This window comes from Anneissia japonica, unplaced genomic scaffold, assembly GCF_011630105.1.
Source record: "Anneissia japonica isolate Jap-2015-1 unplaced genomic scaffold, ASM1163010v1 scaffold287627_len141763_cov191, whole genome shotgun sequence".
NCBI classification, from domain to species: domain Eukaryota; kingdom Metazoa; phylum Echinodermata; class Crinoidea; order Comatulida; family Comatulidae; genus Anneissia; species Anneissia japonica.
In genome coordinates, this window is record NW_022705725.1 from 44,339 (window position 1) to 69,714 (window position 25,376).

General features: G+C 36.7%; 3 protein-coding genes across 3 annotated transcripts in view; 2 read left to right on the forward strand and 1 right to left on the reverse strand.

Moving 5' to 3' along the window:
* Nucleotides 1-468: 468 nt before the first annotated feature.
* LOC117105898 (RNA-binding protein 42-like) lies at nucleotides 469-11,981 on the forward strand. The gene is made up of 7 exons (XM_033247201.1): nucleotides 469-623; nucleotides 4,457-4,890; nucleotides 6,043-6,327; nucleotides 7,289-7,510; nucleotides 8,519-8,616; nucleotides 10,111-10,207; nucleotides 10,692-11,981. Exons 1-7 carry the CDS (start codon nucleotides 544-546, stop codon nucleotides 10,802-10,804), a joined length of 1,329 nt encoding a protein of 442 aa, XP_033103092.1. The 5' UTR covers nucleotides 469-543; the 3' UTR covers nucleotides 10,805-11,981.
* Nucleotides 11,982-12,789: 808 nt separating this feature from the next.
* Nucleotides 12,790-20,327, reverse strand: LOC117105899. Its single transcript, XM_033247202.1, has 10 exons — nucleotides 20,188-20,327; nucleotides 19,028-19,508; nucleotides 18,259-18,353; nucleotides 17,775-18,006; nucleotides 17,387-17,475; nucleotides 16,960-17,081; nucleotides 16,142-16,335; nucleotides 14,770-15,480; nucleotides 13,897-14,020; nucleotides 12,790-13,804 (listed from the first exon to the last, which is right to left on the reverse strand). The coding sequence occupies exons 1-10, from the start codon at nucleotides 20,220-20,222 to the stop codon at nucleotides 13,677-13,679; spliced, it is 2,211 nt and encodes a 736-aa protein (XP_033103093.1). The 5' UTR covers nucleotides 20,223-20,327; the 3' UTR covers nucleotides 12,790-13,676.
* A 221-nt stretch (nucleotides 20,328-20,548) lies between these two features.
* LOC117105900 (dynein heavy chain 9, axonemal-like) overlaps nucleotides 20,549-25,376 on the forward strand; it is a 69,747-nt gene continuing 64,919 nt past the window's right edge. The window contains exons 1-8 of the mRNA XM_033247204.1: nucleotides 20,549-20,644; nucleotides 21,531-21,688; nucleotides 22,169-22,409; nucleotides 22,940-23,062; nucleotides 23,392-23,517; nucleotides 23,873-24,094; nucleotides 24,756-24,904; nucleotides 25,073-25,184. Coding sequence (XP_033103095.1) covers nucleotides 21,585-21,688; nucleotides 22,169-22,409; nucleotides 22,940-23,062; nucleotides 23,392-23,517; nucleotides 23,873-24,094; nucleotides 24,756-24,904; nucleotides 25,073-25,184 — 1,077 coding nt within the window. The 5' untranslated portion in view covers nucleotides 20,549-20,644; nucleotides 21,531-21,584. The remainder of the gene's footprint in view (nucleotides 20,645-21,530; nucleotides 21,689-22,168; nucleotides 22,410-22,939; nucleotides 23,063-23,391; nucleotides 23,518-23,872; nucleotides 24,095-24,755; nucleotides 24,905-25,072; nucleotides 25,185-25,376) is intronic.

Here is a 25,376-nt window from a genome sequence, read left to right on the forward strand (position 1 = left end):
GCTTTCAAATAACATAACTTCTTCTAACTCTATTTGCAACTTTAAGTCACGGCTTAAACCTATTTGTTTTACGGTGGCTATTCACATGCGTTGCACCTTTGATCATGTTTGGAATTGGCGCCATATAAATTCGAGATATTATATTATAATTATAATAATAATAATTATTATTATTATTATTATTATTATTATTATTATTATTATTATTGGTATTATTATTATTATTATTATTATTATTACTGTATTATTATTATTATCATAACTTTTTAACGACTTTTGTTTTTTGTTGCAATTTCAACTTCATTTTTCATTAAAGCATTGAGGAAAAGCCCTATGTTCTGTTGTACAAACAGACATAGTAAGAAATATTATTATTATTATTATTATTATTATTATTATTATTATTATTATTATTATTATTATATAAAGTAAAAAAAATGTTTGTCTCCCTCTAGAGTATGTAGTCTCATAAACGAGTTGTGAGATCGTAGGCTGGGTGGCTGCATCGTTCAATATTCGAATGAACATTGGATGTAAAAAAACATGGCAAATAATTACAGTGACACTCGGCCAAGTCAGTATGGCATGGACAAGATGAAGGAAATGGAGGAGGAAATGAGCAGGTAAGTAATTAAAAACGTGTGATATGTCAGAACTTTATACACAGATCAGTATTATTAGGCCGGTCTAGCCCAGCGTAATGTGTATCCGACTCGCCTAAAAAATGCTCCATTGCCACCTGTTTTGTCTACAAACATGGTGGCCTAGGATCCTATTCTAATTTCATAATCTCCACGGCCAAATCATGGCGTTATAATTATTTCATGGCGTAACTGGACATCGTTGGAACATTTTTGCCAAGACGCCATACATTTTTCGTACGTGGACTCACTTTTTATATAGGCCCTACTAGGTAACGCTGTGGCTAGAGATACGGCACCGTATCGGAACTTCCGATTGCTTATTTAAAGCCCCATTCCCTGCAAAATTTCACTAAAAATTGACTTTTTTTAGAAAATATGCATTTGCATTACTCCAATTATTATAAATCATGGAAAAATATTGGCATGAATTTTATAGTTTTACGCAAAAGAATAAAAAAAATGAGAAATACAGACTATTTCTCATAAAATATTACCATTTTCTCGACGAATTCATCGTTACTAGGCAAATTCAGAGGTTGTAGATCGCATCCACTGGAATACTCTCGCTTTTATGTATACTTTATACAGTCAATAAAGTACGCCCTCTCTAGTGAGATTAGTTTTTGTACTTCGCATCTCGCACAATGCGTTCGTTCGGTTAGGTTGAGATATGTTTGATTTGTGGCCGAGTTGACTTGGGGCCGAGTTGACTTGTGGCCGAGTTGACCTGCTTCTGGTAAATGATATTACGTAATGATTAGCCAATAGAAACACCAATGCATGCGTGACATCATTCAGTGCACTGCTGCTGGAGTGTGTTTTAGCAACGATCGAAGAAGAAATTTTGTTCGTTCGCGGGTGTTGTTGACAAGCTGTGATTAATATTCTGTAGCCCTAGGCCCTATGCAATTAAAAAGGATAGCAGTTTTGCTAGATTTGGCGACATCAAGCGAGAATAAACTATTTTAATAGTAGAAGCCATGCCTAGGCCTTGTACCCCTGCCTTAGCTGAAACCTGCGAAGCCGGAGGGCCTAGCTAGAGTAATGCCGGACGAACTCTATGCCTAACTATGCCAGGTAGGAAGGCCTGCCTGAACATCTCTAGGCCTAGGTCCGACCTTTCCTTGCTGTTACTGCCAGGCCCTCAACCTAGTTGAAACCTGGCTAGGAATTTAATTTAATAGGAAGTTAAAAAGGGGAAAAACTGATCGGCCAAAATGCCTCAGAGGTTACATTCGAGCGTCTGTCTAGAAAACAAATATTTCGCGGACATCCCCCCTTAACTTAAGGCGATGTTATTTCGATCGGCCCCATTTTCGTTTCCCCGTCGGACATCTCAGGATCGGACATCTCAGGGGCCCTGTCCATATACGGTAAATGAAATATTAAAGCTTAAACAAAGTTGAATATTTTTTTTTTAATCGGAACTATAGACAAGAGGTGAACACACGCGTACACATTCACTGCCATATGGCATGTGTTTGCACCTAAAAATAGCCAGTCTAATTTTATCCTCTGACCTACTTCACTTTTTGCGGTAGTGCCCCCACAAGTTCCTGAAGACGGCGTATAAAGGATGTCTGCTTCGCCCTAAAGAGTACCGTGGGAACCTGTTTGTGGGCGTTTCTTTAGTTAATTTCTATGCAATGAGTGATTTTGTCGGCCTTATGAATAAAATAATATATTTGCTTTATTTTCATTATCACATCATTCAGTATATTTTAATTTATTTTATATTGGCCTATGTATTGTTATAAATAGAACACTTGGTAATGTAAATGGAGAAACAAAAAACAATTTATGACAAACTAATCCGCTAAATTAACTATAAGCCTACATATTTTATAATCTAAATTTTATTGAAGCATTTATAAACATGATCCAAATATATATCGTATGGAAACGATAAAAAAAAACGTGCCTCCAAACCAATCGTAAGAACATCATTTGATACTGCAATGAACTCTTTGATAATAATAATAATAATAATTAATAACAATAATAATAATAAAATACTACTAAAAAGAATTGTTAATATCTGATGATAATGTTGCAGTATAGCCTAAGTTTTTATGTTTAACAAACGGTCTACTGCTTAGCCACCTTGTTCTAAATTATTATTCGCGGCCGCACCTTCGGCGCTCCATGCACCGCTCCCGAAGTGCATGACAAAACTACCAACTCAGGGCCGAAACGACCCGATGCTGAATCTACTCAGGGCCGCAATGACTCTACACTTAGTAGTAGCACTACAGTAGGCCTAAGCCTAGCCTAGTAGTATGCCTATATAGGCCCCTAGGCGGGTATTCGGGCTAGGCCCTAGGCCTAGCCTTAGTAGAACATTCTCTATGGTAGACCATAAAATAGCAAGAATAACAGAAAGGATTTTTAACCCAAACATTGCGATAAGCCCCATTCGAAATACATGAAATGGGCCAAAAGTTTTATGACTTGATTCTCATGATCGCGACGTTGACTTTGCAAAAAGCCAAAATCGAGTCGGTCATTTCTGTTGGCAAATCATGACGTAATATCATTTACCGTACCTTTAGCAATCGGAAGTTCCGATACGGTACCGTATCTCTAGCCACGGCGTTTATGTAAAGGCATACTGTAGGTCCTACTACTACTACTGTAGGCCTAGCCTAGGCCCTAGCTGCCTGTAGCATATGGATGACTTGTCCAAGCATTTTGATTCGGAGGATGAGGAGTTAATTTACAGTTCCAATCTTTCCCAGCTCGTTGCCTGAGCTATGCCTGCCATTTTCGACGATTTAGTTAGACTCCCTCCCACCAGGGTGTTTTGGGGGCGGGCCTGTGGAGGCCGCCGGCTCCTGCGTGTCCCGTCCGCCCAGTTCTAGTAGTGGGTCTCCAGCCGGACCTCATTCTTTGGTTGAACTTGCAAGCAAAGTATAAGCCGATTGCTGCTCCACAGCATCTTGCAGCTGCTTTCCCGTTCCCCGTAAATACAGTCGCCGTGCCATTCCCTGTGCTGCCAACTGCAGATTGCAGGCTTTGTTTTTGAACAAAGCACAGGGGGCAGCTGAGTAGGCTTTGTCCTTTGTGGACCCAGCGTGGCTCTGGAGGGCATTCTCGCCATGAATGTGGCCGACTTTGCTTTGTCCTTCTTGTCGGACGCCTAGGCGAGCCCAACTTTTTTGGGGCAGACGATCTCTTCTTTGGCAAATTTGCTGCCAAAGAAGAGGCCTGGGCTACCGAGTTGGAAGCGTGGCTTCAGACTAGGGCTAAGTAAGGGGCGGATTTAGGGGGTCCTGCCCACCCCCCCCCCCTTTTGGAAGGTTAAAAAAAAGAAGAAAAAAAGAAAGAAAGAAAAAAAATGATCGCCCAACGCCTCAGTGGTTATTTTTGGGCGTCTAAACAAACACAAACACAAACATTTCATTTCATTTTTTAGGCAAACATTTCGGAAGGCATGCTCTCGGACCCCCTAGGGTAGTATTATCTCGATCGGCCCGACTTTTGCCCCCCCCCCACTCTTTGGACATCTCTGGATCCACCCCTGGTTGTGCACGGAATAAAATTTTCTCTAGGGTACCGTATTCTACAGGACAGGAGCATGCAAGGAGGTCGTGCATGTGCCTAATGAAATTGAGAACGAACACATCATGAGAAATTATTATTATCCTATATTATAGGATTTGGTGGTTCACTGTAAGGGGTTTCCGCCCCCATAAGTTCCAGCATTGCGATCGTCGTTCGGTGCGTTTGCAGCATTGGGCAAGGGAGAACAGCATAAAAACACTTAGGGCCAGAATTTGATGTTATTTTGTAACACACAATCTGCTTTTCAGGTTTGAAGAGGAAATCCTTGGACGCAATGCCCAAGGTGATGCAGATGCCATTAACCAACTGCAAGGTGGTGGTGGTGGCAGCAACAGCACCAAACCTTTTCAATTTCCTTTCGCACCAAGTAGTCATAATGGTGCGGCAAACTCATCTGCCCCTCAGGCTAAGTTCCCTGGGGATGAATCCATGAATTACAGAGTAACTGGGCCAGCAGGCTTCCCACCACAGCCACCAATGGTGCAAGGATCTGGGCATCCCAGACAAGGAGCTCCAGGCCCACCTGCTATGCAGCCACCTGGAATGAGAATGGGTGGACCGCCAGGAGTTCGTATAGGAGGACCGCCAGGAGTTCGTATGGGAGGACCGCCAGGAGTTCGTATGGGAGGACCACCAGGAATTCGCATGGGAGGACCTCCTGGAATCCCTGGGCCTAGGCAGAGTAAGTTTCATTCTTCATTTATTTTTTATATGTTTTTCTAAATCTAACCCCCACCTCTATAATAATGGTGTAATTTTATTTTATATTTTTTTTGTATTTAGCACACCTGTCACCTTAAGATTGCTAAATAATATTAATATTTTCATGCATTTAAAGCTTCCGTCTTCCTTGCTCTCTTAAAACTCAGTCTCTTCATCCCACTCAATGATCATCTTCTCACTTAACCGCTTTGTCAATTGGCCTGGTTGTATCTTGTGTATGTTTCAATTATCTTTGAATCTTTTAAATTGAATTATTTTTATAATCATTGTTAAGAACCAAGTCAAGTACAGTAATAATATATTATAAAAAATTTTTTTAATCTATACAGATTTTTCAGAATGTATGATAGGTGAATCCTAATTGGAATAGGAGTTTTCCTTTACAACCTACCATCTCTATATTGGAATAAACCAAAAAAAAAAATAAATAAATAAATATATATAGCCTAAATACTTTTTGTCTTTGAAACTAACCAAACTTCATGTTGAGGCTAACCTTGACCTAACTTTGGTGTTGAATGTAAACAATGGACTGGCACAGCGGTGTTTTACATAGAGATTGCTATTGTGGCCACCGCTTGTTATTGCTGTAAAGATCATCATAATTCCCTGTAAACTATATGAAATTGATTGGAAATTGAACTTTGCCTTAACGTTTTGCTAATGCTCCAAAGGCTACTGGCCGCAAACATTGAGATTTTTCGACAGATGTTAGGCCTACTGTAGGTCCCTGCACATCTACGGCCTGTTTATATATATGTTTATATGACTTTAAGTCTACCTAAGGTTTATGAAAGATCACTTAAATTTCAAAGCATACAATGCTAGGAGAATGCAAGGTTAAGTAAATAAACACTATTTTGAAAAATCGTATTGGCTTTTCTTGCCATTTATTTCTCATGTTAACAGTGGGTGGTTGTTTTCGAAACCATAACATTACCTTTTCCTATACTTTCACACTGACCGCATTGTAATGTTTTCCATGGTATACCCTATGTTATGTGACTGGCTATAAACAGATTCAGATTCGGGTAAGTCCTCTATAAATTATAATGAATGATCCTATCTTTTAGGTCCAAAAATAATTTTGCCATTTTAATTGACTTTTCAGTGAAACCCAGCTTCATCCCACATCAGTTGCAACAGGGTTCACACCCAGGTATGTCTCGACCGATGCGTGCACCACCCATGCCTCCTCTTGGGGTGATGATGGACAAACGAAGTGGTATGATGCCCATGCCAATGATGTCTATGAAGCCCATGAAACCAAAAACAATATCAGCTGCACCCACAATATATGCGGCCAAACCAGTAAAGTTCACTAATACCGAGGAAAAGGTGGAAGAGAAGGAGAAAGCGGTGGAAACTTCAGCTACTGCTGAAATAAATAAAGCTGGTATGAATGTGTGCATTCTTTCTGTTGCGTTCTCATTGCTGACCTTAAACACCTTAACATGCTAAGCATTTACCTAAGCTGCAAATCAAAAGCCGAGCGGTTGAGGTGGGACGCTGCAGCCGCAACTTACAGCCATAATATTATGCTGATTCTAGCCGCATGCGCCCTATGGTTCTTGTTGTGGTCCCAGGTAAGGTTATAAACTGTAGGCTTACAATTGGCTCGTGCAATATAAAGAACCCAGTACATCTTTCGAGACAAGTAGGGAGTTACCCCACTGTACTGGTCCATACAGCCCCTGTTGTGGACAGACTAAAGTATCTGGCACTGGTCTACTGGGTAGCTCAGACACGAAGAGACCCTTAGGGGAGAATTAAAGTTTTTGTAAATATTTGTATTTTCATAATAATTATGTAATTTAAAATTTTGTATAAAAGTCATTGTTTTAATGTAAGGTTTTGACCTGTATTTTTGTTCGGAAAGCCTCTCGATAGTAATATAGTTTACCTTTAGGTAATCCTCAGACCAGTATTGTATTCGTTTTTAGTATGTTGCCTGGAAATAATAAATGAAATGAAAGACTTCTGTGCTAGCTTCAAGCCCTTTGTATACTACATTAATACATTCCATTACATTAATATTTTTGCTACCTGCGCTGTAGACCGCAGTTCAAGGTCATCATTGACATTGTGGTTGGAATTGATCAAATAATCCCAACATGCGAGTTAAGTTTAAGGTTAAGAGCAATCTGTGATCTGCTACAATATTTTGGTTGGCACTGCACTGTAGTTGATGTTGGTCCACAAGGGGCCAGCCACATTATTTCCAATTTTAATTTGAAAGAGGATGCTAAATAAACATTTGTTTTGTTTATTCAATAGCCAGAATTGTTTACACTTTGTACTATAGTTTGTGTCTCTTAAAAGATTCTGACAGATGTTGTTTTTGTTTTGGTTGATAGTACCACAAAAACCCATACAAAGTCATACACCAGTCATTGACCCTATGATGTATCAACCACACGCGATAATGCAGCATCAGCATCAGCAGCATCATCAACAAAATTCTGCAATGGCAGGCCAAGAAGCTGTGCCTGTACCAAAAAAGACTAAGAAGAAGAAGGTACTCCGTACAGCAGCTGGCCAGACCTGGGAGGATGACAGTTTACAAGAGTGGAACCAAAGTAAGTGATATTTTATTTACACAGCAGCAACATATGAGCGTTGTAACATTCAAATCAGTGACGTAACGCCGGGGCTTGGGGCCAGTGACTTCATAAGATCAGGACCCTTGTAAGCTTTTTCGCTGCTAGAGCACCAAGGTTCTGGTGGTAGGGTTTCAAGGGGAAAAGCTTGGTTGCCAGAGTCATTATTTTAGGTTATTATAATGTCAACAAATATAATGGATGCTTTATTATTAACAAATACACTATAGAAGATTTCCAAGAATTAGAAATCATCTGTCTTGTGAAATTCAAACAAAAGTGTTTGGGATTATATTACTGTACTTAGCAGTTTGTGGCAATCAACATTCAGAGCCAGGTCCCATTGTGGCCCTTAATGTAGGTGCGTCAGAGACCCTTTGGACGCCGATAGGTTGGGGCCCCTGCAGACTGCCAAAAGAGAGCGCATAGGTAACATTGTCATGATAATCATGATATGGTGTTACTGTTTTTTTATTAATTCATACTCATCCGTAGATGCCACAGCTAATAAAACAAGCCAAGAATTTGCTACAATGCACTAAGATGCCACAAATGTCATATTTTTGTCACATGGTTCTTGTTCGTATCACCAGGAAAATTGGAGTCTTGTGGAATCGTACTGATGCTGTAGTACAATAATAATAGTAATAATAAGTATGGTTATATAGAGCACATAATGCATAAAGTCTCTATGCGCAAGACCTTTGTTTTGAGTTTAAATCCCTATGAACTATGCATACCCCGTAAACTAAGTATAGTTGTTTAATCTGAGAAGTTCATCCGCCCTTTGTTCAGCTGTTATGTACGTCTTTTTTAACAATTTTTTGCCCATTTCTGGACAATGTAATCATAATCATTTGTAACATTGCAATGGCACTATCGCATTACTGCTGTACAATATCTTGGTGTCTTTTTTAAGGGGGAGGGGTCATGGATGAACCTTACATTACTTTAATTATTACAGTATTTTTATCATTCAATTTACAGATGACTTCAGAATTTTCTGTGGTGACTTAGGAAATGAGGTGAATGATGACACCTTGACGAAGGCTTTCAATCGATATCCATCTTTTTTGAAGGCAAAGGTTGGTTCATGTGATTATATACATTGATGATATAGAACTTGTTTATATTATTATTTTTATTATTTTTTTTTAGTGATATGACTTAAGTGATAAAATTTTCATTCCAGTAAAATCTCTACCGGTCTTCTTCTAAAAGGCAAAGATTGGTTCTTATAGATATTAACTTAACTCCTTGTGAAAAAAATGGGGCCAGTATCTTTTGGAACATTAGCATGATGTCCCCAAGTAAAATTTGCAAGTGATTTTGAGTAGTTCACTAGAATTTTAACCACATTTTTCATGATGTGCCTTTCAGTCTATAAGCCATGAATTTTCCTTTAGAGCAGCTTGATCGTAGCTACTGTGTGCAGGCTAAATCATGAAGATCCTTTCAATTTTTTGCTCCCTTGGTCAATTCTAATTGCTGATCTTGTTTTTCAGCTGGATGTGTATCGTCTTCTGAAAGCTGTTAGTCCCTTGAGCAATTCACCAACATGACATATTATCCTTAATATACTTCACATCAAAATATTTCTATTCTATCACATACTCTAAAACCTCGAATTGAAGCCCACCTCTTCAGTTTGCAAAATTAGCTTCGAAAAGAGGCCCAGGGCTTCTTTTCATGATAGTACAGTACATAACACCGTACATGAATTTCAAAGAAGCAAAAGCAAAATAAATTGGTTTATACAGTAGTTTAGGTGATTTAATGCCGGTTAATACACTCCATGATACAGATTGATGTTATAGTGGCCCCATTTATTGTTTTATACTACTAATTCCCCAAATTTTCGAGGTTTTACAGTAGTCAGCGTAGCTTGCTGTCTCTGTTTATAATTTGTACCAACATCACTCGACTCTGGTTGCCAATTGTGTCTATTTTAGACTATGGCGTTCATGTAAAGGTGGATTGGATTGAATTGGATTTGGTGTAAACACCAAGGATAGCCCACGAAAGTCTAGAAGTACTGTAGGCTTATTTCCAGTGAGGTCCTTTTGGTGGTGATTTAGCAGTACACCGGGAGACAATCCCCTACTGTGTTCTTTAACGTGCACATGGGCCATAAATGCACACAGGTCCATCGGCTTAAACGTCTCATCCAAAAGACGGTGCGCTATGTAACTTTTATTTCAGCCCTCCAGCTTAAACACAAGGAGAGGCAGAGATGGGAATTGAACCTGGGACCTAGAGATCTCCACGCTTCAGTGCACACACAGTGGCTATCACCAAATTAGCCAACTGAGCTAAGCTACTATTTGTTTTACGCTGGTATCCATCTAAAAAGGTGATCGCAGTGCATCGATACAACAGTGCTCTTCAAAGCTCAATCATCGTGACTGTCAAAAATTTCAAATGGACGACTGACCCTGATAATATAAAGAGCATCGCTGTGACCCCGACCACAAGCAGGTACTCCAGTAGTTTCTACCATGGGCTAATTCCACCATGGGCTAATTCCATGGCTCCGCTTGTAATGATAGATTAACTTCGCTTTCTTTACAATTTTGTAGGTTGTGCGTGATAAGAGGAATGGTAAATCTAAAGGCTATGGGTTTGTGAGTTTCAAGGACCCCAATGATTTTGTTCAAGCAATGAGAGAGATGAATGGTAAGTAATTAAAATCAAGATAATAATATTAATAATATACTAATAATTGAAATGTTCAATCAGAAGGGAGTGAGATGAGGGGGTGTCGGCATTTTTTGGCTTCAGGATGTGAAAATTGAGAATGTGAAACTAAATCACAGCCCTATTTAAATGAAAACTCAATTGATTTTTTTTTTACTTATAACCCATTTAGCTAAAAGAATTTGCCACCCGTCCTCTTCTCCCAGTTTATGCCCATATCAATAATATAAAACAAACTAATCAAGAAAATCAAAATATAGTATAAAGGCAGAAAAACAAATCAGTAATTAAGATAATAAAAGTGATCAGAATATTTGTATTCGATATAATCAATAATAATAAATAAGCAAAGGTAAAAAAAAAAAACCTTAAAAAGTAACAATTTTCTATTTTGATTTTCACTTGCAAGCAAATATAAAATGCGTTGATTATTTCATCTAATATAATAATTACTTTCTTTCAGGGAAGTATGTTGGTAATCGACCAATCAAACTAAGGAAGAGCATGTGGAAAGAACGAAATATAGAAACTGCTAAGAAGAAAACAAGAGAAAAACAGCGGTTGGGTCTGAGGTGACCTCTGAGTGTATTAACTAACATTTAGTATCTCATTTGATGCCTTTAGACATGTCCTACTAAAGTTTTAATTTGCTTTCTTGAAGAAGTTTTTTGTTTAGTAGGTCTACGCATTTGTTGTAAGTGAAAGAATTGCTACATCATCAAAGTAACAAACACGCGTGTTTGGAAGCACAAATGTAATTTTCATTCTAGCGCAATTGCAAATCGCACTTCCATTGCGATTCTCACAAGATGTAAAAAGTGTTCCAATGCTCAGTCAACCCAGCGGCCCAAGTTTCCAGGAAATCTTGCGAGCGTTTCTATGGCCATCATAGTCATTTACCATACAGTATGTACAGTATGAGATAGTCATGATGTGCCTATAAAGTACCACAGTCGTGTCGTCAGGACGCCAGGTGGCGCGCTCTGTTGTCAACACGTTAGTTACCGTTCATTACTCCTGAATGACTTCATAAGCTTTCTGGAATAGGCATTTTAAAATCTAATATTTTACCATCAAAATGTACTAAAAACACAAAAGCTCGCATTATATTAGTTATCAACCACACATTTAATCATCAATTAAAATTTACAAAGAAAAATTAAGATACATCTTAATAAATGGTTTGTCAGTGAAGAAAATGGCATCCGGTTGAATTCTTTTTGCAACAATAGCAACGGAGTAGTATCACGTGGTATATATGGTCATTATGTGATGGCATAATGACTATCATGTCACATGTTTCATGGGTATCATTATACACAGAAATATACACCAAGTAAACATATGTTGAGAAAGCTAATTAAAAACCAGATTTCTAGAAGTGGCTTCTTCCACCTCAACTTGCCAAATCATATTTTTACATGATTCATGTTGATCACAAGTGTACTGGATTGGAGTGTTGTCGCTGTTCCACTCACTTCAAATTCTAAGAGGGAGTTGAGACAGGGAGTCTACTAATTTCATGTGAGAGTATGGATATGCATATGATAGTATAAATATTCATTAGTGTTTATGGATGAACTTTTTGGAATAGTATTCCATATAGTTTTGTGCATAGCTAATAGAAACATGTGTATCTCTATAATAATGTCATAACCTAAAATAACAGACTTAAATGGAAGGATTGTAAATAGTGTAATTACACACTTGTTATTAAAGTAAATAAAAAAAAAAGATGAAAACATTAATATTATACGGGTTTTATTGATGGTCTCACACAAGTCTAGCTTCACCAAAAGGCAAACATGTGCTAATACCACTGTCATAATGTACACCTTATTTTAAAATACTGTATAAGTGGAACGAATAATAATAGTTCAGCCTAAAGGCCAACTCAGACAGCGTCGTACGACGCAGCCCGACGCAATTTGTTGTCGCATCGGGTCTGTGTGAGTTAAACGCAGACGCGATGGTGTGCGTCGGGGGCAGTCGTGTAGTAGAATATTATTAAACATGTTTAATATTTCTCACGACGGCTTAAGACTGTCTCTGACGATAAATCGGGTCAGGCTGCATCGGCCGACGCTGTCTGAGTTGGCCTTAACATAACACAGTATCTAATTTGTCTGATGTTGTAATACAACAAAGGGCAAAGGAATAGCAAGAATGGTCAGGATATGAGGAATGCAAAAGGAGTAGGACTGGGAGGTAATTTTACAGAATGTGGGCCCAGCCCCACCATGGTTTTCTAAATTTTCTATTTTTTGGACTTTATATTACGGCCATTTTCATACTTGAGAGGACGCTGGGCGTTCATTAATTCGAGGCGTAACTAGCGAGATTTTCAAAGTGGGCGATTAATGTAATGCTAGTGTATGTATTTGTGCATTTCATTTACTGTTGACATCTAGGCTTTTTGTGATTGGTCAAATCCTGTTCAAAATCATTGATGCACGACTGTAGTAAATCAATGATGAATGGTAATCTGGGGTGGTCTGTTGGTAGATTATCATTACAGTTGAGCTTGGCTAAGTCAAATCCAAAATGCCAGTGAAATATTGTTCGACTTTCAGATTGTTTATTAATAGAAACATAACAATTTGGCATGTAAAATAAGATGGACTTAAGATGGACTAAGAAATTATTTGACTAAAGCCTCAATCGCACTGGATTTATTTCAGTAAAAGTAACCGTCTTGTTGGTAAGTTTGACCGAAAAAATCCAGTGTGGATAGTCCCGCTCGGTTAACTTGACTGTCGCCGCCGGTTAGTTTTCGGGAGTGAAATTTACTCAGGAATTCCTACTGAGCTACTCTTTGACCAGCCTGGAAAATCCAATGCGAACAACCACAGGTTGGTTAAATTACTTTCCCTTAAATAGTAGTATGGTATGGAATGACATTTTTCTTGATTTTTTCAACGATTTCAGCGCGAAACAGATCAAGGGATCAGAAGGCTGTAGGTCATGTCAGTACGGGTCATGTTACGGGTCAAAATGTACCGCTCTCAATAGTTAATTTTACACTACTCAGGAAAACTAACCGAGTTGAAAAGTCCAAGTGCGATTGACGGTAACATTTACCCTAGAAATGTTTACCGTGATGACAGTTACATATTCCCAAAATTTAATCCAGTGCGATTGAGGCTTTAGGCAAGTTTAACTGTACTAGCTTTACACTAGCGTAAACCCTGTGTCTCAACATAGCCTATGGAATGCCTTGAATAAAATTCTAACACTAAAAGATGTAAAATAAATTAGAAAAAAATATTAATCATATAAAACGTGCTTTCCCCACTATTAACATAAACACAAGATGCAATAAAGCATATTTTGTGGTTCTAAGTCACAATTTATTTCTCAGTAATTTATCAAAAAAATTATAGACAAGAAATAACATATCTGATTGTCTTTTTCATATACATTTTATAAATTAATATTAATATATACTTCAATTTTCAAACTCTGCTAGTCTCTGGTCAATCTGCCGCAACTCATCCTCAAATATTTCACGTTTTCGACGAAGAACTTGCAACAGGTCATCATCTGAGAATTCACCACTGCTGTTGTCATCAGAGACTAAAGAAAGAGGAACAAAAACAAAATTACAATCTAAGAATAGTTCAGCAAAAGTAATAATTGACTCAAACTGTACACGTGGCAGGACTTACTCTCAACTTCCTGTAGCACCTCGTTCCCTAGATCTTCCTCAATAGCAGACGAATGCATGCTGGGTAGACTAGAACAGGGTGAAACGCTTTGTTGAGGTGTTGAAAAAAGTCGATCACTAACAACCTAAAATGAATACAATCACTTTTTAGAATCAAAATTTAATGCAGTGGTGAGATTAGACTTGCCACAAATTATTGACTTTTTGTCGAGTTAGATAATATCGGAGAGCGCCACCAGCGTCTGTTTTTGTTATGTTGTTGAATTTAGATGGGAATTAGAAATGCCATGCAAAAAGTAATATGGAACGCCATTGGTTTCAAAATAGATTTATTAGGGACTGGAACCCAGTTTATGTTGAATATGACAATGAATTTTTAATCTGGTTTCCAATAAAACCATATATACTCGCGTACAAGATGAGACGTAAAATAGCAAATTATGATCGAAAAACATAGGGTTGTAGGATCTTATGACATACATATTTTAGTTTGTTTAAATTATGTTGGTCTTCCGTGTGGATTGTCCGTAACACGCGAATTTACTACTGCAGTGAAGCTATTAAATGCTAGTATGAATTGACACAATTTTAAAAATGGGGAATAAAATTTTGATAACATTTAAAAACTCATAGAATGGTATTATATGGAAGATTAACCTTGCATTTGGCACCGTTTTTAGCCAGATAGATGAAGTATCACAACCTTAAAAAGCAGAAAAAAGTATGAATTCAAGACCAAGAAATAGTGGGGGGGGGGTCATCTTATATGTGAGTATATACGGTACTCACACTAAAGACCACCATGCCAAAACATTATTTTAACCTGGTCATTTATTGTTTCTACATTCTGTACAATTAACATGCAGTATCTCACCTTCCCAATGGTAGAGGATATTGGTGATGTCCTACTTGCAGCATTGACAGTGGTATTCTCAGGTTCTTTATCGACAGACTTCTCTCTTGCTTGTGTCTGAGCTTCCTTCACTATTGCCATAGCTTGATCCTGTTCTGATTTTGGAAGTGACTTTCTTTGAGTTCCATCTCTCTTTCCTATATGATCATATTTATCGATTGGAGCACTTTCGTTTCTTTGTTCCTCCTCATAGTCACTATAATCCAACTTTTGTGGCTTTACTCTTAAATATGGATCTTGCAAGTCATCCTGATTTTGTCCTCTGTCCCTTGTACCTTTGTGATGTTCAGCATCATGACATGGTATGATGTCACATGACATATGCAAATGAGGCAGCACACCTTGTTTAGACTTCAGGGGATATGAATGTTTAGGACTTGAAATCCTGACCGATACAGCATCCCTGGTAACGTCAGCTTGGGCAAAATTTGCTTCTATTCTTGGTTCATTATCGTGATATTGATCAAATTCCGGTCTTTCATCTAAAATTCCATTTGTTTGTGTAGCAATAGTTTGAGGTATTGGATCATTTCCTGCATTTTTTACATCAGGCATACCCAAACAAGTCTTGTTCTCCACTGGATGCGATATCAATGTACTTAACTGTTCACGATGCCTTAACCTTTCTCGAAATTCTGACAATTTGGAGTCTACATCTTGACTGCTTCTTTCCTACGAGATGAAAATTATTTATACTGTATTTTAGACTAGAAATGACTTGCTGTTTTGCTGTCACAAGCGGTAAAGAAGATGAGTATCATTTTTCTTTAATTTGCACAGTGTCCTTCCTTCATTCATCTGAACAAACCTAAATTATTATAAATTCCTAAGATTATTCAAAGATACTCAGAGGTTATCTACAGTAAGTTCCTTTTAACGTTACTTTCAATATTAAAAAAGAGAAAGTCGTATCTAATATTATGTACTGATCAGGCTATTGTTGATACATTTATGGCCTTGTGGACCGGTGGCCTGATTGATTGGTTAAAAGTCCGGTAGTTGCCTGAATAAAGGAAGGAAAAACTACAAACTGAAAAAAAATGTCAAAAAGACAACAGCAAATTTACATATTGTTTATAAATAGGTATTTTTATAATATCATTTAAATTTTGCCAGTTTGAGTACACTTTAACCAGACTCTCTGGATATATATACTGGATATAGTGTCCAAGTCCAGAAGAATATTGCAAGCAATACTACATTTTCATTCACTATTTTTTCAAAAGCCAACCACAACACTTTACAAAATTATGAAAAAGAAAAACTATGAATTAGTATATATAAAATATACTGTTACAAAAATTTTAAAACCAATATATTGATGATTTCTTACAAACTGCTGAGGCTTCATGTTGGTGCCAGAAGAAAGTCCAGATAATGGCCCTGTAAATTTTGCAGATTTATCTCTGGCTTGCTCTAGCTTACGGCGCAGACGCCACTGGTACAGAATGTCATCCTCTGGGGTAGTATTCCTTGTTGCTGTCTTAAAACCACCTGGCATACCTGACTGCATTTGGAAATGAGTCCCTTTCAATGAAAACAAATTGAAGGTGGTGTGTAAATAAAATAAAAATTACAGTAATTATTTTATATATAATATTGCATATACAGGTGTGGACCAATATTTTGTTGGTTCAGATGCTTGCCTTCCACATTCAAATCCTGTCAAAATATCAGCATTTTTATCACGACCCTCAACAACTTCACTAAAGCCAGAATCGCAGAAAAAAAGGGAAAATTTGGGTAAATCTTACAGCTGTCCGCACTTTAATTTGTTTAGACTAACAAAGCCATGAAAACTAACTATTGAGAGCGGTAGTCTATGACATCATCCATTGAGTAATAATGCTTGAATGACTCAGGAAGACGCATGTTTACATTGGACTTATTCAGCTCGGTAAAACTAAACTGGTCAGCTTTTGTGGGTTAAACTAACCACTCGTCTTGTTAAGTTTTCTTGAGAGGTTAGTTTCCTGGGCTGTTCGCACGGTACTAATTACAGTAAAACTAACCAGTGTCTCACTTAGTTTTATCGAAAAAAGTCCAGTGGGACAACATCCAGTCTGACACTGATTGGGTTACACCTTTGTTAAAAATGGTTTTAAAAAATTTATTTGTTTCTATTTCAACTAATTATATATTCTCACTTACTTTTGGTATATTGTGTTGGTACATTAGTTGGGAAATGCCTCAACACTGGGGGAGGTGGTTGGCTGGGGAAAAGAGTGCTTGGCTCAGAAGTAATACTGGTATCATTTGTAAAACTGGATTCACTGAGAAAAAAACAAAGGGAAATAAAATAACATCCAGTTATTTCAAGGATTGAATACAAACCATTGATGGAATTAGTGTTGTTTGAAATCTAAGGTTTACCCTGGGTTATTCATTATAATCATCTGTATGGTACTCCGTAATTTGACAAATTAACCTGGGTGCTTATCATACATTTAAATTTCAACTATCACTAATTTTGTATTTTAGGAAAGATCCAACCATTGTTTCATACAACACTTGTTTTTCAGTACTGGGCATACTACCCATAAACAGTGTTATCAATTAAAAAAAAAGAATTATGTACCTTCTCTCGATTAAGGCGTTTGCTCTTCGTTGAATATCTGTTGTGTGTCTGTCAGCTGAATCAGGGACTACAAACGAACTTGAGTCACTCTATTAGAAGAATTTGTAAAGTATATAAAATGACTATTAGTGTTATTCAAGAAATAGATGACTAAAATACAGCTGTAGTTACATTTACCTTACCACGATATATTTTTTTTCATAAAAAAGTAAAATACATAAATCATTGTTGATATCTAAGATAACGCTTTTCTTTAAACAGAACAATGGTAAAAACATAACATAAATAAAAAATATTAAGATAATATATAATTTTGAAATTGTTATGACTTTCACAACAGAATCTTTAATATCTGAAGATTTTTCATGAGTGGGGTAGTTTAAATTACCTCATAATGGATCTCTGATGCTTTAGAACCACTGGAGGCCTTCATCGGAGAGCTTGCAAGCCTTGTTGGAATTCTTCTACTTATTTGGGAGTCTACATCAGTTGGTGTTGATGTCTGGATGACTGATGAGTCACTTTGAAGCCACCAAAAATCTTGAGCCTTACCAGAAATCTTCTCACGTTCTCTGACTTCTCTGCTACTGGGTTCTCCATATCTGAATCGCTCTATATACCTTATTATAAAATAAACACAATTAAGAAAGATATAACAAAAGTTGTAAATGTATAATCTAATCTCTTGTCAAAGTACAGCATTGTCTGACCTTTAACATACATGGAAAGACACATGATATTTTGGTCAGATATGCCAAAAGCAACCTTCAAGTCTGTTTAAAATCATTTTTTATACAAAAGAAAATTGTTTAATATAAGTTCTTGGAATGTAGTCAGCAATTATTTTCAAAGTAATATGGTATATAATTTACTTTGCAATGGTTGATCCTTCTGGTTTCTTCCTCACTGCATTTCGAGAACTCCAAGCTGCTGATTGGCTGGAAGTGGGATGTCCTTGCATACTTCTCTAGTATGTGCAAAAATTGTATTAAAGAAAAACTACTGTGAATTTACATAAGACAAAAAGAACAAGGCATTTAATAAACAAGACGCAAGCCTTAATGTTAAAGCAGACTTGTTTCGAGAAAGCCAGTTCTCATAATCAGTGACAATTACAGTAGGCCTACAGTACTCGAGTACTGGTATATGTAGCAATTTGTAAAAAGAATCACATTGAATAGTAGTCTACTACAGATTCAAGATTCAAGATTTCTGCTCCAATGAAATGCTGCATACTGAATTGTCTAATGTGTGATTTTAATGTATGTATCACATCAAATACTGGACTATTATAATGACCTGCACAAGATGAGAGGCTGTACCTATCCCTTGAAATTAAGATGAGAAGACTTAAGTTGGCTCAGTCACGCCCTAAGAATGCCCAGTGAAAGGATTACATATTGCTCCGAGATGTGCCCTTGTTAAAGAGGAAAGCTAAAGACAACCTGGGGGAAGGACAGTGATGGCAGAGCTCGGTGAGATGGTACTTCCATGCGGTGAAGCAGGTGCTCTAGCAACAAATCAAAATAAGTGGAGGAGTCCAGTCCCACAAACAAGTAACAATGTGGAAATTAAAAAATTAAGTATTAATTAACTTGATAATCTTTAAATAATGTAAACATTATTAAGTCGATCCCCCACCTGTACTAAATTTACTTTTGATGGATTTAATCTTGAATGCCTGCTCTCTGCTAAACTTGATGCCACACTCCATGCATTCTTCTCAGAAGGTACGCTCTTGCTATATGCTAATGAAGATAACTTGGGAGGAGCACCAGAGGCTTTGTTGTCATTTACTACATATGCACTTAAGTCATGCGGGCTGTCCACAGTCGAAGGACGTTCACTGCTTGGCCACGATTCATCAAACTTTGAGGAATTGTTGCCAGGGGAAGGCGTGTCATGTGTTGGTAGTTCTCTTGTAATATATGAGTGTCCTTTATCAAGAAATTGTTTTTCTTTTGGACTGACTTTTTCAGTAGGATTTTTAAACTTTTGCTGCTTGCTTTGATCTGCAGTAGATGCTTGAATCTTAGTTTGCTTGTTGTTTGAAGACAGGGGTTTCTGAAGAGATGGATGGTAATGTGACGGAGGCACAGATGGTTCAGCGAATGGGTCCTTCCTTTTGGTGTTCAATATAAGAAAAAACATTAATGTATACTACAGCCTATATATATAATTAATTAATAATAAAGTTATATATACAAGGTCATCAAAATTTACAAATTATTCACAATCCAATTAGGCTACTCAATAATTAATTTTAAAAAGAGCATAGAGAAAGAAAATAAGAGTTTCATTTCATTCATTTATTCGATCAATTCAATAACAAACAGTACAGACAACAAATCGCAAAAGGTCAAAGGAAAAAGGTTAATTAAAAAGGATTAAGGAAAAACATTAAAACGAGAATAAAAATAAAATGTAATTATTAAGATAGGCCTAATTACAATTAAAACTTACAAGATGTTTCTTAACAAATTTACAACAGCGAAAATCTTGATAAAGTCTCGTTAAAATTGTTAAAAGTGACCTTGTTGGCCTACATGATCATCAAAATTAACAAATTTAAATAAAAATTCTAACAAACGTAAAGAAGAAAAAAAAAAAGAAAAGGAAACTTTGCACACACTCCGATTAAAGACGATCGTATTTTGAACATTTTTGAAATTGGACCCGATCGTCTGTCACCCGGTCTCTCGATCAGTCTTCTCTTAGTTAGCGCCTAGGCCTAGTAGCCTAGCCTACCACCATAGACCTAGGCTAGGCCTACACTTATCTAGGCCTAGTTGTTTACAAACCATTTATTCTGTTTATAAAACAGTGTGTTCATCATACGTCGGAAATGTTTGGCTATATCAAAATTAGAGCGTTCATTACACCCATTAATTTAAAAAATATAATTTTCCCGGGCCTCTCTGTTGTTGTTGCGGTAGCTAATTGAAGGCACTGAGTGAGGGCGGTTTTTGCAATCTTTTTGGATTCCGGTTCCCGATCAGTAATTGAAAAATTTATTTTATATTTTAAAGATTGTTTTAGAAGTTCATTAGGCGCAATTTGTGTAATCATTTATTATAATAGTGGGAAATGCAAATTATATATCTAAGACTCAAAGATTGTCTTTCTATGGCCCAACGTATGCCCATTTTCGAGTTAATTGTTTGAATGTTTGAAAGCTATTTTTTTTTAAACAATAACCCAAGATTTCGATAGCAACAACCCTGAAACTAAAAACAATATGGCGGAATGCAGTGAAAGGTTTATATTGCAGTTGTTATTTGATTTGTGCCAGTAATTGTTTGTATATTTGATTGAGTTATTATTTTATATTGATGAATTGTGGAGAATAGTGTTTATATTCAAGCAGTGTTTTTCAATTAATTGATAAGGTCTAGCCTAGGCTTAGCCTGGTAGGGCCACAGGACAGGAGGAGGGGGAGGCTAGGCTAGCCTACTAGGCCTAGTTAGTATAATTAATAGATAGGGCCTGGCCTAGCTATAGCTAGGATGAGGCTAGGTGGGTATTCGGCTTGTAGACAGACTGTAAAACAAGTCAAGGGGAATAAGAACTTAAAAGTGGACCCCTACTTAGGCCTCGTTGCACTAATAAATGCATTTTATTTTTTCAGTTTCATTCCATCCAATTCCAGTCAACTAAAAAAGGGATCCACCACCACTAAGATCTAAGTTATAACAAGATATCGTTCTCCATAATTTCTGCTCGCATATTGTAACAACACAATTTAGGGCACTCTCCCACAGTTAAAATTACTTTCAAAATTTGACATATAGGCTATGTTATTTTCTCCTCTGGATGTTTTTGGCAAATATTATTTGCTAAATAAAAAAAATAAAATTTTATTTTTTACCCGCCCTCCTCTCACGATTTAAAAAAAAATAAGTTCGCAAGGCAAGGTATGAAAAAAGGAAAAAGTGTATGTAGCACTAAGCCTTAGATATAGTTACCTTTTTTGCAGGTAGTTTAAAATATTTTTTGTTCAGATTTGTTCAGATAATGTAGCTTTCAGAGTATGGAGGTGTTAGATGCAAATTTGTTCTCTTGTGTTTACCCAGCCATCTATGCCTAAGTGTGGTAAGGTGCTCCGGTGCTAGTCTAAGCATTTGATAAACATCTACACCCTCAGATAAGACCTATAAACTCCTGAAGTGTGATAACTAGATTTGGGAAGCTTTTGAAGATGGAAGTAGATGAGAGGCTCCGCTGGTTTGAAGTCCACATAACATCAAGTTTACGGCCTCGTAACGATGACCTGAAAACACTCTTCAATAGTGATGAATATAGGTAAACTTATTATGATTATTTCTAACCATTTATGTCAAAAGCTGATAAAAATACATGTCAATAGCTTTACTTTGTTTTGACCAGTTTGTTGAGAACTCTTGTCATTACTTAAACTTTGTTCAGATTATCAAATTTTTTGACAAAAACCTTTGAATACCCATATATAGTCATGATGTCCCTATATATGGTCATGTTGTGATGTCATCATGACCATATTTACGCATATCAAATGTTTTTGTCCTATAAAATTTGATAGTCTGGACTGGACGTAGTCAGTGGCGTATCTAGAAGTCTTGAATTGGGGTAGCTGATGGGGGGGCGCGAAGGTGAAGTGAGGGGGCTTGATGATCAGTTAAGGGGCGCTAATTCGCAAAATATGGTGATTTTAGGTGCTTTTTAACTACTTGACCATGATTTTGGGTTGGGGGGCGCGAGTAATTTTTTGGGGGAATTAATATTATCTACTTTTTATTTTTTTAGACAAATATTTATGGAATTTTGCAATAATGAAGATATACGTCGCTTGTTTGTGTATACAAAAGAGCCAAAGACAACCCTTACCGTGTCCATTAGTCCCCCTCTGAAGTTTCATGGCAAGGCCATGTTCTTTCTCAAGACAAACCAGGCTTCGAAACTCACCAAGGACAACATAAGGGAGGATGTTGTTTACACTGACTGCAATACAATAGCACTGAATCAACTTGATCTGCTTGCTAGGGAGGTAAAAACTTAAGCTTAATTTTATAAGCACACTTCTAACGGGTCAGTTACATTCTGTAATTAGTGTTCCTCTTATGTAATAACTTTATTTGAAACAACATTTTTGAAACAGCAGTGCACTCACTTACGGTGCATTCATAAAAGTAATATAAAATAAAATAAAAAAACGACACTGATAGTACAATAAGATATGTTACAAAATTGCACAGGTGTTGTATCATTACACAGTTTAAAAAGTCTAGTCTAGATCTGTGTTTAAAGTATTAAAAACGTTACTATACGAACAAATAAAATGGGATAACAGAATAAGAACAAGCTTTCCAAACAAAAAACAATGTCTTAAAATACCAGCTTAAAGATGTATTTTCCTCTGGAAAAAAAATACATATTTAAAAATCAACTTTTAAATTAACTCTCTCATTGTGAAGTAACATAAAAATTTAAACGAAAAACTAGTGTACCCATTAGTGTACCCATCAATATACCACAAACATTATAGAAACTCTAATACAATTTATTATCTATCCATAGGTTTATCTTCCATTGCTATGTACTGATGGTGTGCAAACCTACGGCGGTGTCAGCGCAGACAAACTGCTAGATATTTTGCATAGGATGATGGGAATGACTGAAGTCACAGAAGGCCATTTAGAGGTAAATTTAAAAATGGCATTACTTTATTTATTCTTTATTCTTTATTTCAAAAACCACATCCAACAGCAATCACTTGCCAATAACAGGATGTTTTAGAATATTTTACAAGCATTTACTTGTTAACTGATATTGATATGAATAACCCATGTGTTGAATTAAGTGATAATAATGAATTATATTATATGAAGTGCTAAAAAACAATATAGTAGAATAACAATAGAGTATACTATAATGATACATTTATATTGAATGTAATGGAACATATACAAAAAATATGACATTTTCTTTTAGTATTGTGTCCAATTGTTCCTTAAAACTTTGTTCCTCAGGGCACAATAACTCTTCCATTACCTTCCATTGAGGTGCTAGCCGATGCTGCTAGCCTTCCAAACAGACGTGCCGCTGTCATCCATGTCTTAGAGTCTTCAGTGATTGGCTGGATTAAGCAGATACGTGTAAGATATAGATTGATTGAGAAATTAAAATATATTTAACAAAATGTCTCTAAAGACAGATACGCAGAATGCAATCCCATGACGCTCACGCAACAGATAATTTTTTATGATGGTTCCAAATTATTTTTTTATGATTTCAGGGGACTATACATCTTAAGAAATTAGAATAATTTTTTTCAAATTTTTTATTGAAACCTAATAATTGTTATATACAATGTTAGAAATTATTTTACTTTACATAAAAACTGAAAGGATTTTAATCTCATTTAGAAATTCATCAGCTGTCTTTAGATACCATGAATTTTTGAGTACTGTATATTATATAATAATGTTAGCATGCCTCCCTATTTTGTAGATTGTCTTGAAACATGAACCTCTGCAAGAGTTAGCTGCTCAGTTTGGGACCCATCCAGGTCCACTGGATGAACTGGCGCTGTGGAAACAACGTCAAATTAAACTGCGATCCATCAACACTCAGCTGGACTCGGCAGTAGCCAGCGATATCCTACTGAACTTGGACGAGGCTAATAGTACCTACTCACACTCATTTCATAACGTCAGAAAAGAAATCTCACAGGTAACACAGAGGCTCTCTCATAGTGTTTTAATATAGTCTTTCTCCTGATGTAGATAGATGCTTTGGTTGTAAATTCCATGATTATTGCAGACCAAAAAAATAATTATTCCAAATTTTTTATTTTAATTTCCTTTGTCAGTGTCATGAAAAAAATTGAGTATATCTGCAAGCCAAAATACTCAATACTCAGTCTTGAAATAGGAGTCAGTTGAAGTGGGGAGGGGGGTGGGGGTGCAAAGTTTAAGTGGGGGTCAATGATTAATTGTGTGATTTTTAACTACTTGAGCGTGATATTTTTGCTTCAAACATGAGGGCTGACTGAGGGCCCAATCACACCCACTCGATATGCCACTGCCTTTTTGTAATACATGCACCTGGCCAGGACTGTATTTTAGCAATTTTTAAACAATTTACGCCATATATATAGAGGGTAAGCTTTCATTTTAACCTAAAACCTTTATTAATTTAGTAATTGAAAATAGTTATGGAAACGTTTGGTAGCCTCATACCTTTATCAGTGGCGGTAAGCTTGCTATAAGCTACTACCCATTGATCATGGGAGCATGATCGCTTCAGCATTTATGTGACAATAGTGAGTTTACCCCCACAACAAGCCTAATGATGATATTATTATTGGTACTCAATTTATATGTCATTGTAGGCAATGGTAGAAACAGAAGAAAATCTAAGATTCCTGAAGACATTGAAGCACTGGTTTGAACAGCTTCACTTGGCATCTACCCCTGCTACGATGCTTACTATTTTTCCTCCTCTGGTACACACATTGATGCTGGTTTGGTCTCACTCAAGGTAAGACCCATGTGGAATTGTAGCCAACAATATGTAGTTTTATGTGTTTCTTTTATCACCTGTCATGAATACTTACTTCCTGATCTGCTATGTTCCATGTATACTATTAGCAGATGTTACCTAAAAAATAATAGAATCATCCGTTATGTATTACTTTTTTCATGCTAGGTATTACCATGTGCCAAGTAACTTCCACAATTTACTGAGACTGGTCTCCAATGAAGTTGTAGCACGTGCTGAGAATCTTGTAGGGAATCACATACTAAAGAACACTCTTGAGGTAAAGTAGAGCAGTTCCCAACGGATTGTAAAGAATTTTGTGGAAGCAATTAGGTGCAGTTGCTACAGGGGTTTAGCCAGAAAAACGAAATAGGCCATCCAAAATATGCTTTATTTCAATGCAACATTTGATAGATTCGAAAATATATAAGAATTTGCTAAAGGTAGACCAGGCACAGAGTGCTTAACGAAA